The sequence below is a fragment of the Acipenser ruthenus genome, chromosome 2 (genome assembly GCF_902713425.1).
Source record: "Acipenser ruthenus chromosome 2, fAciRut3.2 maternal haplotype, whole genome shotgun sequence".
Classification (NCBI taxonomy): Eukaryota; Metazoa; Chordata; class Actinopteri; order Acipenseriformes; family Acipenseridae; genus Acipenser; species Acipenser ruthenus.
Window position 1 is genome coordinate 59318650 of NC_081190.1, and position 16578 is coordinate 59335227.

Here is a 16578-nt window from a genome sequence, read left to right on the forward strand (position 1 = left end):
AGATTTGTTGGTGTTGAGCTGAAGAAAATTGGCAGACATCCAGGCCTCGATGTCTTGGATGCAAGCTGAGAGCCGGACCATGGCAAAGGGACATCAAGGGTCTAGTTTTAGGTAGAGCTGGGTGTCATCTGCATAGGAGTGAAACATGAGGCTATGTTGGCGGATGAGGTGACCTAAGGGAAGCATGTAGATGTTAAAGAGAAGAAGCCCAAGAACAGACCCTTGAGGGACACCGCAAGTGACCGGGTTTGCGTCAGCACTGCTTCTGTCATAGAAAACAGACTGCATGCGTCCAGATAAGTAAGAGGACAGCCAGGAGAGACAGGTTCCAGAGATCCCCCCATACTTCTGAAGGCGGTCAAGAAGAATGCTATGATCTATGGTATCAAAAGCAGCAGTTAAGTCAAGGAGGACAAGGACAGAGGGAGCAGCAGCATCAGCATTAAGCAGAAGATCATTTACAATCCGGAGCAGAGCAGTTTCGGTACTGTGATGGGGCCAGACTGCAGAGATTTAAGCAGATTGTTATCTGTGAGATGTTTCATCAGCTGACTGGCTACAGCCCTTTCAAGAGTTTTGGAGAGAAAAGTAAGATTGGATATGGGAAGGAAGTTAGATAAGGCAGTCAGGTCAAGGGAGGGTTTTTAGAGCACTGGCGTTACTCGGGCAGTCTTGAGGGCAGCAGGAACCAGGCCTGAAGCCAGGGACGGGTTGAGAGTGTGCATAATGGAAGGAGCAAGGTCAGAGGCACAAAGACGGACGAGACTAACAGAGAACGCATTAATTTCTGTGCGCAGTATTTCGCCAATTTACATAACATACCGTGCATGCTACATAATTTAATGTGCACAAGACTTACCCATGACCACCTTGATATCAAAAGCCCCAGCAGTCGTGGCGTATCTTTTGGTCAGTAGCTTATTGTGAAGGTTGAGGTGGCTTGCATTGACTGAAAAAGAGCGATCAACAGACACAGCACTCAGCAGGGGACAGGCAGAGGCAACATAAAGTGAAACTGCACTGCTTACCTTTTAATTTTAACATGTATTCCTTGTCTGATGTGTAAAAAAAAAATCCTCTCTCTTTTATTGCATACGGCCCGACCATTAGTTTATAAATCTGCATTGTATGTATAGTTTTGGAATTCTTCTTTAAAACAACCCGCCTCTAATATAATACGTGTATTCAACATGTGCAGTCTGCATTGTATGAGTGACTTTCCCATTAAACCAATCCCAGCTCACAGAGGTAGTAAAATAGCCAATTAAATAGCACACAGGATCTGTTTCCTTATGCACACAGCACATATTTTGATTAGGATAGCGAAGCAAAGGCTTGTTTAAACTATTTATTTTACTTTGTGTAAAATTTAAAATCAGTAGCAAAAAAGTAGCTGGAGATGTCACAGGAGTGAAAGGTGGAACACAGAAGATTCTAAAATCGTTAGCCAATTGATTATTTTTTCACTGAATAATTTTGACCGTAAGGCAATATGTCTGATTTGCATTGCAACAGCTGCAGTTATGAAAGATTATACCATACAACGTCACTATGATACGCTGCACAAAGCAACGTAATTTGAGTTTCCTGGAATTGAAAGAAGCTATGGAGTCAATTGAAGGTTTTTCTGAAAAGTGCTGTGGATGCCATTAACAACACAACCACAGACTTCAAGAAGCCATGGAAAGTGCAGAATTACCTTGGAAGAAAGTAACTGGGATTACAACAGGGGGTGTACCATACGATTGGACAAAAGAGTCGACTGGCTAACTAGAGAAAATTAAAGAAAGAAATGCAGAAGTACCAATTTTCTTACACTGGACTCTGCATCAACAGGCATTATGTGGAAAAGTTGCAGAATTAGAAGAACACATAATGAGCACTGTTATCAAGAGTGCCAGAAAACAAGTGCCACGTGTCCCGACAGAAGTCATGAAAAGAAACATTGCATAGTGGCACTGTTTAGTAATTCCCATTTTCATAGCTTCTCAGTATCTTTTTTTTTCCAGTGCAGTTAAAAACGTTATATTTTGGAATTTAAGTTAAATATTGATTCTTAGCATTATATACTCTGACAACTTTTTTTGTTTGTTTTTACTGTTTGAGATTTCCATTGAAATAAAATACTCTTCTATTTCCTCCATTGTATTACATTTGTGATATTGAGTTTTTTTGTCAGTGTTCTAGAAAGCTGCTTCTAGTTATATCTGCTTATTTCTGTACTATAAAATACACTAAGTAATAATGTTGATTAATTGATTGAAACCGTGCCTGCATACTTATTGACTAGGAATTGTACAGTGGGGGTAATGTGTTTTGTGTAGTATATTTGAGTATATTGGCCTTCATACAATTTATATAGACAGTTTCACGTACATTACGATGTACATATACAGTTGTAGTCAACAGTTTACATACCCCAATGGAAATGTATAATTTTTACAAATTTCTTTTGTAGCAAAACTTTTGCTTTTGTGGATGAGGAAAAAAAAAAAAAAGTTACAGTACAAGAAATAGATGTCTACAATTATTTATTTCAGCATTTTATTTTTTTTTTGCAAAACTCCAAAAATGCTCATTCAAAAGCATTCATACCCTTTGATGCTATGATACTACTGCCTACAAGGTGTTAGAAATTTAAATATGATAATGCAGAACCTAATTCTAGAAAAGTCTAGAAAATGCTGGATTGTAGGTGAACATTCTTAGAGAGTATAAAAGGGTTAGGCATAGGATGATTGCAGTCATTACCAATAAGTCAATATGGGAAAAAGTAAAGAGCTATCTGAAGACCAGAAAATGATGTATTGTCATAAAGCTGGAGAAGGATACAAGAAGATTTCCAAGCATTTGAGTATCACAATTTCAACTATTGTTTCTATTATCAAGAAGTACAAGACTCATGGTACTATCATAACACTACCTCAGTCTGGAAGAAAGAAGGTTCTTTCACCAAGAACAAGTAGAAGAATTGTGAGGAAGGTTAATAACAATCTGAGATTAACTGCCAAAGATATTCAAAGTGAATTGGCTGCAAGTGGGACTAGGGTTTCCATTTCAACCATAGGTTGAGTATTGCATGGTGAAGGTCTCAATGGTTGCAGGCCAAGGAAAAAGACACTCTTAGGAAAACGTCAATCGCGTAAAGTTTGCAAAACAGCATTTGAATGATGGATACGAGTTCTGGTCAAAGGTTTTGTGGAGTGATGAAACAAAAATCGAGCTATTTGGTCACGCTGATAGTCGTTACGTTTGGAGAAAGTCTGGTGCGGCGGGCAAAGAAAAGACCACCATACCTACTGTCAAGCATGGAGGTGGTAATATCCTTCTATGGGGCTGTTTTTCCTCTAATGGCACAGGAAATTTTGTTCCAGTACATGGTAAAATGTATTCCATAGCATACCAAAAGATATTGGCCAATCATTAATTAAACTTGGATTAAAGCGCAACTGGGCATTCCAACACAACAACGATCCAAAGCACACATCAAAATCTACTTCACAATGGTTAAAGACAAATAAAATCAAGGTTCTGGAATGGCCTAGTCAAAGTCCTGATCTAAATCCGATTGAGAATCTTTGGTATGAGATGAAGAATGCTGTGCACAAGAGAAGTCCTCGGCATTTGAATGAACTGGAACAATTTTGCTTTGAATAATGGTCAAAAATCAGTAAAGAATCATGCCAAAAGCTCATTAAAAATATTCTAATCGTTTAAAAGAGGTTATTATTGCTAAAGGTGCCTCAACTAGCTATTCATTTCATTTTCCTTGTCAGGGTATGAATACTTTTGAAAAAGCATTTCTTGTAACTTTGTTTCCTCATCCACAAAAGCAAAACTTTTACTACAAAAGATGTTTCCTATAATTACTTGTTTTTGAGAAATTTCTAGAAATTATAAATTTCCATTGGGGTATGTAAACTTTTGATTACAACTAGATATAGATTATAGTTTAACTGAATTTCTGTGCTTATTAAGAATTCTACATTTTCAAAACCACCAGAGGGGGAAATGTGTTAAATGGCCAGCAGGTGGTGATGGTGTAAATGGGACTAAAACAATGCACATTACATAGCAAAGTACAAAAAGCAGCCAGTACTGCAGGTATGCATTAGACTACCAAATATTGCTTATAACCCAGCATATTTCCTCTCCACCTCAAATAATCAAAAGGTTTCAGGTCATTGAGAAAAACAAATTGTTCTAAACTGTTTTCTTTTATCTCTTGCTTAATTTGATTGTTTTAAACGTAATAAAAACAAATCAAGGCTAAAATTGAAAGTATTTTTTTCTTTTACATTCATATTGCGCTTCATGATTTCAAATTCAGATGTTTTGCGCATCTTTTAACTCAGTTGAAGCTTACTGAGAAACACACAACTTAAAATAGAGGCTGACGTATTAGTAAAACTACAAAGACACATTTAAACTAAAGATAACAGAAACAGACGGTACCAATTACCACCAATTCTAGTTGACAAAAAATACAGACTGGAAAAAAGGTATTTTCTCTTGCAGTTCCAAGTGGCCCTTCGTCTGTAATAATTGAAGCTTCCTCAAGCAGAGTAATGGGAGGGGACAACATAAACGTTACCTGCACTGTCCTCGGGGAGCCTGAGGTGGAGGTGGACTTCACTTAGACCTACCCTGGACAGTTGAGACACACCATCTGGAACACAAAGGAAATCTATCAATTAAACACATAGACACATGTTACAGTACTTTTTAAAATAAGTATAGAATGTAAAATCATTATCAAATAGGCATTCAAAAAAATAACATTTTATGGCAGTGCTTAAATAGGTCTTTACCAGTAATCTTTTGATTGTGTCTAAATCCCAAGGTTTCTCCAATATCTGCACAGCCAAAAACCTTCGAGGACAGACCTTTGTGGCTGCCCGTGTGGACTCATATTAATGGCTATGGTATGGTGACAACATAAAGATGATTACATGCCGTCACTGCCTCCTCCTGTACTCCCAGGCAATGCTGCCTGTTGTTAGTTAGTTGTTATCTCTTAAAAGGAACAAACTACAGCTTTACAGCAAATAGCAACTAATGTGTTTACAGTTTATAACTTTCTTTCTGATAAAAGGAAACAGGAAAAAGCCAATTTAACCACTGTCAGCCAGGGGAGTGGGGCTCCACTTCCCCCAGAAGTAGCTGACAGCACCACATCGCCCTACACAGCGCCGCTGCTACCGCCACTCCCAGTCAGGGGAGCCCGACAGTATAGACTCCACCCCCCAAAGTAGCTAACAGCTCTACAGTTCCAACAGGGCCCACCATTGTCATGGGGAGGACCTCTGTGGGGGTTCCTTGCACACGGCATTGACGGTTACATTGGTTAAATACCAGCAGCCAGCTGGACAACCAGACGGGAATCCTTCACTTCCAGGAGGGCCCGGCCATCGCCATAGCCCACGCGGGGGTAACAGCCACCACCCCCAGGACAGCCTAGTGGGGGCCGGGGACCGGCTTGGGGAACCAACACACCCTTGACGGACCCAGCCAATGAACCACGACACATAGAGCCTCAGCCACAATCAGAAGCTCGGCTTGCCATGCTAGCGGGACCCGGTTGCAACAGTGTTGCCACAAATCAGGGGATAAGATGTTGCAACAGTCAAGGGATCGAGAGCAGGAGGCCGGTGCACCAAGGGCGTGGCCTGGACAGGGGGGATAAGTAGTGGGCTGCTGAGACAAACAGGCACTGCAGAGGCTAAAGAGAGCTGGTGCAGAGACGAAAGAGAGCGCCAAAGAACAAAGAGAAAGATTGGCAAGAAACAGCCAAGGAGAGCCAGAGAGAAGCCCTGTTGGTGTAATGTATGGGTGTGTGTGGGGAATATTGGGCTGGTAGGGAGGGGGTTAAATTAGTCCCTGCCAGAACATATGTGGGAATGTGACTGGGGCCATAATGTAATAATTGATGATTTATTAGGCTCCAGCTCTTAAGGTGTGTTAGTGTTGGTGTGTTTTGATGTGTGCTGTGCTCTGCTGTATTGAACTGAAGGGTACATTTACAGTAGTTTGTGTTTATTTTGGCCCTGTACCTGTTCTTGTTTAGTTAAAGTGCACAATAGCACTTAAACCTGCAGCTTCTTTTGTCCGAGTCCCTCTCCCTGACGAACAATCCTTGCCAGCAACGCTGTTCTTTCACAGGGGTTAAAGAGGATCAAGTAAGAAACCAGAGACGGCACTTAGTTGGTTGTAGCACATGGCCAAAATAATGTGCTTTGAACTTTCTTTTATTTAGTCAGTCTGAGTAGCACTACGCTGCTCAGCTGTAGTTGTACCACTAACTGGTAAAGCAGCACACCTTACATGTCAAGTCCTGGCTTAAAGCGCTGCATTCGAGAAACTGAAATAGCAGAAAAAAAGGCAGTGGGCTTGGGGTCCCTCAGCAGCAGTAGAATCTTATTGACTGACAACACTATCTTAACATTTTACCTTAATTTGGCTGTTAAATGTACTTTCTCCACTAGCCAGCTGAGAAAATAAAACAATACATAGTTTATTCTAATAGACTTAAATGTTACATGTTGAAAAATACACTGTATACAACATTAATATAGCATTTCAATTTCAAGACCACATCACAGGGTAAGATTTGTCAAATTTCCAGTGGGAGAGGAATAAAATACACAATCTGCAAAACCGTAGGAAAGCCTATAGTAAAGATACATCACGTTGATACACCACTAATATGTTAACATCTAGCACCATGCAAATATTGTTATTTAACACATTTTATTATTATTGTAATGTGCATGGGGGACTCATAACACTAAAATTCGAGCCGAGGGTCTTGGTTTCCCCCACTGGCCGGATTATGGAAGCGCACACCCTCATTAGCCCTGCCCCGAGGGCCAATAGCCAGCCTGGACACTGATTGACGGGTTCCCATAGGGCTCTATGGGGAGTGATGGAGTGGAGACACAGCTGCTGGTGGTGGTTGGCCAGAGAGACTGGGGGCTGGGGGTAGGCGGGACTAGCAAGGGTTATAAGACTGGGGAGCGGCCATCTTCGCGCTGTTGAAGGGACAAGAACTGTGAAAGAGCTCTGTGTAGATTAGAGTATCAAAATATAGTTACGGCATGGCTGTGGCCAACAGCAGCCATGTAATTCTTGTGGCAGCACATAGATGTTTATTTGATGTTTTGTTACATTTCATGCACCTGTCAGTCCCAGTAAACGTTGGGTTTAGCCCTGTTTCAGCCTCCGATTCACCGATTTTCAAAAGGCAGTAACAACGTACACTTCTGCTACAAACAGAATTTGACAAACTAAAAAACGGAGTGGCGGTGTACTGTGCATACATAATTGCCATACTATATACAAAATGTTTGAATATCATTTGTAGAAATTATTTTTCAGCAGAAAGACATTGTCAAAACAAAATCTAATTTTCCCTGCCGGAGATTAAAACAAAGAGCAGAGTCTGGGATACAAAAAGCAGAGCTTGAATTTGTCTTGCCATAGTTCTGTACCAATAGGGGCTGGATGACTAAGTCAGAAGAGGCAGAATTGCAAACCTGTTTCACCTAATCATTAAAATGTATTCCTTGATTTTTCTAGCACAATAAAGGAAATGGATGAAATCCATTGACATCCTAGTAAATATGGTTATTTCCATGCAAACAGCAAGTAACTGGTCATAGCAAGCAATTATTTCTGTAAGTTCTGTGTCATGCTAAATTGTTTATTACTTTGAGATATGTGCATGCATCAGCGTTTCATATTAATGTATTCATCGCCATCGTTTCAATGTTAACTTTTAGTATTATAAATGAAATGCACTTGGACACCGAAACACATCAGGTGAAAATTAAATTAACACAGTAGTTATTACTTTCCATTCTGCCTACTTTTCGTGGATATATTTGCTTTGAAATTTGCACTATATCTAGCCTCAGACTACTCATGTAAATTTTGGACTGCCATATGTACTTAGAAACAAATTAAAAAGGTAGAAGCATTTAAAATCAAAACGTATACATCTTTCGCTGTTTTCCCATACACTACATGTATGTGTAATAAGAGTGCAGTATTGGTAATACTAGCACAAATTCATATATGTCATGTCATTGCATTTCAATGTAATTTTTCATTACTGTTTCTATAAAAAAAAAAAAATAATAAAATTGCTTCTCCAATTTAAACCAGGGATCAGACTACATCTTCTGCCACTGCTAGTACTGTGTGTGGTTATAGCAGATAAAAGTTTATAACTGAGACTGGTCTGAGGAAAAAATTCTGGGCTCCAATTAAAACCTGTGCTCAGATCACGTTGTCTGCTACTGCGAGTACTGTGGTTAACGGCAGATAGGAGTTTATAACGGAGAGCCTGAACTGCTGTTAATATAGGAATATTGAATCTAGGGTTTAGGTTAAACGTCATTTTTTTCTTGTATTTTAGACAACTTTGTTTTATTGAACATTATTATATTATGTGTGACGAGGTAAAGCGATCTTATGCTAAAATTTGACCTCCCAACCACCAGGTTGGGAGGTCAAATTTTAGCGGAAGTTCCGGCTTTTGGGCGGAAGTCCCAAAAGAGCGGTCGCCATCTTTGTTGGGGGCAGCAATAGGAGAATGTGCTGGAAAACTCCAGAATCAGCAGGCAATTTAAATATCAATCGCTGATTGGTGTTCTGCTGATTGGGGGGTGTTCCAAGTTACATAAAAAGAGCTCTGGTTGCAACACTCTGGGTTGGTCCATGGGAACGCGTAGGACTCGCACAAAAAAAGGGAAATAACCACAATACCAGCAGAGGTGGAATCTTTTCTTTACAGAACCGGAAAACCTGGCATGAGGAAAGGATCCGGAAGCCATACGAGGGCCTAAAGGAGGAGATATTCATAAGACCTCTGGCTGTTTAATTTAGTTAATTTCCCTTATTTCACATGTTTGTGTAAATTTGAGTTATTACCCCGATACCATTGCTGGTAGAGGGGAGTTTTGTTTTGTTATTTTTGGTTTAAATAATAAACCTGGAACTATCTCCTCGGAGGAGTAAACTGTAACTCTGCTAGTCTTTGACAGCCATCCTGTAACATTATGCTACATAATTCAATTCTTATTGCCCATTGTTTGAGACTTCCACTTGCAGCGATTGCTAGATTAACTAACTACAATAAAACTTATACTTGCATATAAACAAACATTTCACTGCCATATTTTAATATATATTTATTCATGTTTTTATACATAATTGCATATTTTCAAGAGTCAACATTGCACATTGATGACACTATTTTGACACCCACACAATTACCTTTTGTGATATTCAAAAGACTTCCTAAACCTTAAAAGATATGCATATTAAGGAAAGCCTCATTACAACTACATGTACATTATATAGATTGAGCTTCTCTGAAGAGCTATGCCTTGTCATGATTTACAGTGCTTTGAAAATCACTCTCGTGGTATCAGACATGCACAAAAACTTCCTTTGGTCCCATGGCCACAACTAAAAACACATAGTTCAACATCTAGAGCACACACACACACAGACAGCACCATGGTGATTCTGGTCTCCCTATGAACCCAGATTTAAGAGAGGCATCTCCCTCAGTGAAGGCTCCAGGCACACACATTTCTCAAAAACCACATTACAAACATGTTCTCTTTCTGCACTAAGTATTTTTTATAGATATAGGTGTACTTTAGGAAACTGTTGCCATAATGTAATTATCAAAATGTACAGAACATCTGCTCATTTTATTTAACAAAAGACAGCAGCCTCAAAAGTGCTCACACCCAAAGTGCCAATTTCATTCACACAGCATACCCAACCTACTCGACCAAGCTTTCTGTGAACACAAGGAAACTTGGTAATAAAACAGTGATACATTAATCTACAGGCCCTGAGTTTTCCTTTTTTCTCCCTAAATCAGGCAAAAAGGCAAGACCAAGAATTCTTGCTCTATAAGTGCTTTTGTGCAACATTGGCTTTGTACAGTTGTATTCATATTGTATATATTATACAAGAATCAGCTGAAAGTATATCCATTTTGGATTTTCTTTGCCTCCAGTTAATATTTTCATTATACTGTATCATGATCATACATAGCTAATATAGCTCCTGTTTGTCATGATGTTTCCATCAATAGTACTGAAATGCTTCCATGAAGCCCAGTTCCAGTGTTATCTTGGTGTAACAGCAGGGCTATTAAACACTCCAGAATTACGTGGCGATAGGAAAGACATGGGAGGAGATGAAGGAGATAGCTTTCGAGGACTGCACAGATCTCCGTTGTGTAACTTCCAGAGAAGTTCTTCATTTTCCATTGATAAACGTTTATTGACTTTTGATTCCTTTTCTAGGGATTCTTGTAGAACAGACTGTTCAGTTGAAAGTTGCCTAGAATTAAAAACAAATACAAAAAATGGTATTAATCAAAAAACTCAATATATACCAGTAATACAGTATGCTGAATGTACTGTAAACGGTTTGTACTTCACTTGAAGGAAGAATAGCAAAAAACCCTGATTGATAATGCATTGAGAAACCCTTTGTTATACAATAAAACCATTACATTTTTTGAATGTCTTAAAAGAGATCATAATGCACTTTACACAGCTAATGCCATAAGTCCCAAGTAAGCCAACTACAGCCCTGTGCGGGACTATTTTTTTTTTTAATCCCCCTCCCAGCCTGCTCCGCAAAATCCACTCCTGCCACTTCATCATCCAAAGTCTTTGGTGATGAACTACTAGAGCGTTCAGTTTCGGTGTCTTCCCAGCCGCAGAATTTACTAAGTATGCCACTTGCTTGCTTTTTTACTGGTGGCTCAGCTGAAACAGAGGCTTCTACATAAAACTGTCAATTATCATTTGCTTTGCAGCCTGAACTTCTTTTTGTGCATCTTCAACAGCCATAAAATTTGGGTTAGAAATGTTGCAATTTCTGTAGAGCATGTGAAGAGGCACTTTTGCAGTGGCACTCGTTGACATCAATTATTGTAAGTGGGATGCGCAAACAGATGCAGATTCAGACAGCAGTGGTTCCGATTCAGCCGCAGTGCAATGCTCCATCAGTCTTACATACCAAAGTAGCGCCATCGAACTATTGGGTGAGGAACGGTCACATTCCAGGTCATTTGTTTCATCCTTGATTAAAATTAATAATTTGTATTAAATTATTAATTTAGTTTTGGGAGTACCAGCTTCAAACAGGAGCAGCATAATTCCTGAAACAAGTTTTAAGTTGTAATTTATGTACTGGATAGTGGTGGATAAGAAGGAGGTCTTTCAGTAATCTTCGGTCCAAATATCGGTTGTGATTGCACATCCATAATTTGGAACAATTGGCTTCACTTCCTTCACCACGGTTTTGAGCATATTGGTAGCTCTGTCTTGCAAATGCCTCAAAACTGTGGTTGGATGGGGCAACACATCACTCGCATCGAATTTTCCATATTTTGCTGCTGTGTCAACTAAATGCTGAGCCAACTGAAGAAAACCTTTGCCAGCTACAAAATCGTATGGTCTAAAAATCAGCACAAGCAACATTTACACATTTGTCGATCAATTCTTGTTTGATATTAGTGGGGACTACAGGAGATTTTAGTTGGAAAGGAGTGGTTTGTCCAGTGGAAACCACACACACACACACGACGGCATATTCCTGAGGTACCAGTCTTGTGCCCACTGCGATGGAAAACTTTTAAACATCTGCATACCCGTCAACTCCTACAGGTTTCCCTATTTCTTACATTTTTTTCAAGTCTTACGGCCATAAGATGAAAATCTTACGGTCAGGGAAAAACACGCAGGGCATGCGCATCACCGGTTGCTTCCTTCAAAAAAAGGCTGAAGCCGTTCGCAAAAATGCCACCGCCAACATAAACTGGAAAGTTGTACAGTGGACGGTACCTTAAGGAATGGCGATTTGAGTCGGAGCCGAATTTAAGGTTTGTAAGCATTCCTTAAGGGTTTGAAAGCTCCGGTACAAGTTGGGCTCAAAAAGGGTTGACAGGTACGCACCTGTCACAATTTAAATTCCAGTTTCTAAACATCTGACTTGCAAGGTTTCTTCTTCGACACTGTACTCTTATTAAAACTTCTACATCCTCAGGTTTTAGATTACTCATTTTTCAAAAACACTGACAGCAAGCTGATACAGCACTGACAGTCTGTATATGTGGTGTCACAGAACGACAACGAGACCCGCGATTCTCTGACCCGACTTGACCTGGATTTGGAGCGCAGAAGCCAAATGCTTTTACAAAGGAGAAACACACAAAATAATTAGGAATTTCCTCATTAGCCTACTCTTGGCAAGCAGATGAGAGATTTAGTCTGTTCCCACAATCTGACACTTTTGCCTTCCTGCAACAAAGTTGCATTTTTCCTGCTCCCGCTATCACAGAACCCCAGTCCCGCTGCAGGGCTAAGACAAACAGCCAAGTTTTAAAATAGTTATTTACTTCATCTTACCTTGACAGAGCTGCATGTCTATCCATTCTTGCTCTGAAGTCTTCATTTTCTTGCTGGACCTTTTTAAGACATTCATCTAACTTAATATTCTTTTCCACCTACAATTCATTCAGACAAAGAATCAAGTTATTACATAATAATAATAATAATTAGGTGGGTAATGAAGAATGACAGCGGACATACTTATACTATCAGTATCATATGTACCTGGGGAACTATGTCTTCAATATGTAGCCAGATATCAAAATAGGTCAGAACACTACTAAACCACTGAACTCTACAATTTAATCTAGTAGGCTATTACAAATACTGTATTTCTAATTTAACTTCCAAAAAATATTTAAATTTACAAACAATGACCACAAGAGTTCATCAGGATCTCAAGGTTTAAAATTCTCATGCATCAAAGTGACAAATTCAATACGGATCAAATTTTCAAAGAAAACATTAAGTGAATTTTTTGTGGAATATTTAATAAACTCCAGACCATGTTATAAAAATAAAGATCATACAAAATATAAAAGTAGATACAAACGTTAATAAGAGCATCAGAGTTTGACGAAATGGTGCCATGACATGGTCATGTATACTGAGAAATCAACTGACCAGTCCGAAACAAATGTTAAAGCAAATTAGTCTCAGCTCATTCAAAGAAAGACATCAAATTCTGCTCTATGCATCTGTGAATTAAACTTTATTTACCTCACAAGTGGATCTTAGAACTGCCCTGTGTTTTTTGCTTAAGCATTTGGGTATGCGAATGAGTTTCAAAAACAAAATGTTTACTCCCCCGGTATCTGTTGTGCAGCAAGTCTCACCATTTTTTCCATTTGCATCAGTTTCTTATTCTGTTGATGTAACTGTTCATTCTTGATATCCAAAACAACTTTCAGACTTTCCAGTTCCTGCTCCAAATATAGAGTGTGGGAATCCTTCTAAAACGCAAACCAGATTACAGTTAGGCTTATCTCTACACCCCACTTTTTTTTTTTAATTTAGTAGGTTGCCAATTATTTTTAGAATATCTAATTATTTTTAGGCTCATCTCACCGCTACCACCCCCACGCTGACTCGGAAGCGGCAAAGACCGCTTCTTTTCACACTGCAGACTCACCATGCAGCCACCTCAGAGATACAGCGTCATAGGACAACGCAACTCTGGGCAGCTTACAGGCAAGCCCGCAGACAACCTAAGCCCTCTACCCCCGGGCAGCGCTCAGCCAATTGTGCGCCGCCCCCTGGGAGCTCCCGTCCACGGTCGGCAGTGGAATAGCCTGGACTTGAACCAGCGATGTCCAAGTTATAGGGCGCATCCTGCACTCCAAGCGGAGCGCCTTTACCAGATGCGCCACTAGGGAGCCCCTATACACCCCCTCTTACAGTATCTTATCAATACCATCATTAACTACATTCCATCATTCTAAACGTGCGAGTGAAAAAAAAAAAAAAAAAAAACTGGACGTGCAGAAACCGAGATTCTTAGGCACAACCAGCAATCCTAAAGCTTTATTTTTTTTTATTATTATTCCCCATGCCAACCCATCCAGGGTCCAAGCAGGGTCTTAATTATTTCACGGATGCAACTTAAATTGAATCAAGGAGGTGTTTGGAACAAGGTTGGAGTTTTGTATTCAACCAGGTTTCAGCCCTAATCAAAATGATAAATTTAGTTGCCCATAACAATAAGGCGCTGCTGTGATACTTGAAAAACAAGGAGATTAAATACTCTTCCTGCCTGATCCAGCCCAGGTCACTGTACATGTATAAGTGATGTCTACAGGGCCTTAATACCATCTGCATTAATTACTAGTATGATGTATTCACATGACCACTGCACAGAGTATGCATACAACAATTCTATGAATAAAAACATTAAGCTTTCCTGATCTAAAGCTTGCCTCAACCCCAACTCTAAAGTTTTATTATCCCTCCCCCCCAGCAATATTAATATCACTACCAATTATATATCTTATGGGATTACTTGCGATCACATTAAGCACTTTATAATACAATGGAGTTTAATTCAAGGACAGGATTATGAGAATGCCAATACCTGATTCTTTTCACGAAGTGCTTTCCTTCTATCATCTTCTGCTTTCAGTTTCTCATTTAAAGAATTATTCAAAGAAGTCAATTCATCAATCTTTTCCTGAAACATCCAATTGCTTCATGTTAATTTTACAAGCATGTTAAGAATACTACGTTGTACAGAAACAGAACAGAAAACAAATACTACCATTACATACTTCTTGGTTTGGGAGACTAATCAGAATAAAAGCAGTTTGTAGTCCCAAAGTGTAGACAGATCTCTACATATGGACTCCCATTCGAACTAACTTTAGGGCCATGTTCATTCATTCAGCTGCGAGATCAGCAACTGCTTTGCGGCTGGTCTCACTGCACTCTACCAAAAACAATCCATTAACAGGCACTACTTTTGAATACAACATCAATATACTCATTTGTGGGTTATTGTGGCCACCATCATCCACAGTTGCATTAAACTCTTTTACACCACTGCTATTTTCACACCACTATTTAGAAGATGGTGCTGATCTGTATGAAACCATTCTTATGAGCCTTGCACTCATGGATTACTGAATTGAGTATCGATGTTATGACAATGGGTAAAAAAAAAAAAGTAGACCATGGTCCTCTACTTACAGATAATGCTGCTTCAGTTTCCTTAAATGATTCATTAAGTGAATCTTTTTCCACTTCCTGAGATTTCTTGAGTTCTAAAAAATAGATAGAAGACTAAATCAATCAACAAGACAATGTTTTAAATCTGTATTCCGATTTATCTAATGGTTTACATGTTGGCCCATTAATCTGTTTATAAACCCATTACTGGGTAACACGCCAGTCAGCACGAAAGTGTGTAATGCTGCAATCATGTTACAGTCGGCGCAGCGTTAAATCGGGACACCTCAGGAGAAGGAAAAATATCCCAATTAAAAACGAGAGGCAGTTGAGAGACCCTTAAAGTAACACTATTTTGTTTCTTAATGAAAAAAAATCACACCACATTATGATTAAACGTTAATCAGGAGATGAAAGTGAGAAGTTTAAAAAAAAATTAAAAAAAAACACACACACACCACTGAAATGTGGCAGGAATCTGTTCCTTTTCCTTTGGATCTCAAATGCAACTTGTTTACACCAGAAAAAGTCACTCCCTTTTAATTAAGGTTAAAAAATAACTGTCCACTATCAATTGTTCTTGTTAATTTCTATTTTTGTAGCACCTTCCTCTCCCCCCTGTTTGAGCTTTAATAACACCACCACCACTAAACATTAAAACCTACAAAAGCCACACAAAACAAACACTTTCAGTGCAGGCTGTGGCAAGGTGGGGGAATGGAGAGAAAAGTGTGTGTGTGTGCACGCATGGGGGTGTGTGTGTGTAGGTGTGAGTGTTGGTTGGCAGGGAAAAAGAGATCCTGCCTTAATGAGTCCTTGCCTGGAATGTGGCTGAGGCATAAAAGCAGGCCCTTGTTCTTCGTATGAGGAGGGTGTTGGAGACAGAGGTTGTCTGTTTTTGTGACCGGTAAAAACGCCTTCTAAAACTAGGGATCTGAAGAAAAGTTTAGCTTAGCACTCCTGGAAGGAGTTAGGCTTTTTGTTTATTTTGTGAATAAGAAAAAAAAAAAAAAAAAGTGTGCAGTAAAGCGCTGAAACCTGTGTCTGGGTCACTAATTGAAGGGTGCAAACCAACCTTGGCCAGGGGCTTTGTTACAGAGCACACACAAGGCAAGAGCTCAAACTTGAGCTAATCATCCACTCGTTTGGGCCTATTTGCATTACTAAGCATTTAAGGTTGTAAATGTTTAGTTTAAGCACAAAGTTGACATTTTCTGCTTCATTTTATATGTTACCATGGGGGAGTAAGGAAGAAAATAGTGCTAATAAAAACAAACACTAAATTGCTTATGTCATGTAAGTATAAATAAAATAAATAAACACACAAACAAACGTTAATAAAATTTAAAATGACCACTTGATTTTTTTACTGTCTTCTATGGGGATCAAATGTCTGGCAACTTCCTTTTTCAAAAGATACTTGTTTAAACATGGTATTTTATAATTCGCTGGATCACTGCGTTTGCCTCCATCAACATCAGGTCACAAA

General features: G+C 39.3%; 1 protein-coding gene and 1 long non-coding RNA gene across 7 annotated transcripts in view; both read right to left on the reverse strand.

Annotated features, from left to right (window-relative positions):
- LOC131700268 (uncharacterized) lies at positions 1 to 5787 on the reverse strand. Its single transcript, XR_009308358.1, has 3 exons — positions 4595 to 5787; positions 860 to 949; positions 1 to 173 (listed from the first exon to the last, which is right to left on the reverse strand). It is a non-coding gene; the product is annotated as an uncharacterized LOC131700268 (long non-coding RNA).
- Positions 5788 to 9179: 3392 nt separating this feature from the next.
- LOC117409581 (microtubule-associated tumor suppressor 1 homolog A-like) overlaps positions 9180 to 16578 on the reverse strand; it is an 84555-nt gene continuing 77156 nt past the window's right edge. For 4 of the 6 annotated variants that reach the window (XM_034015847.3, XM_034015846.3, XM_034015850.3 and 1 more), the window contains 5 exons: positions 15111 to 15184; positions 14500 to 14595; positions 13265 to 13381; positions 12447 to 12544; positions 9180 to 10368 (listed from right to left, as the gene is read on the reverse strand). In XM_034015847.3, coding sequence (XP_033871738.3) covers positions 10152 to 10368; positions 12447 to 12544; positions 13265 to 13381; positions 14500 to 14595; positions 15111 to 15184 — 602 coding nt within the window. In that variant the 3' untranslated portion in view covers positions 9180 to 10151. The remainder of the gene's footprint in view (positions 10369 to 12446; positions 12545 to 13264; positions 13382 to 14499; positions 14596 to 15110; positions 15185 to 16578) is intronic. The other 2 variants (XM_058997784.1, XM_034015851.3) reach the window with 1 other exon arrangement.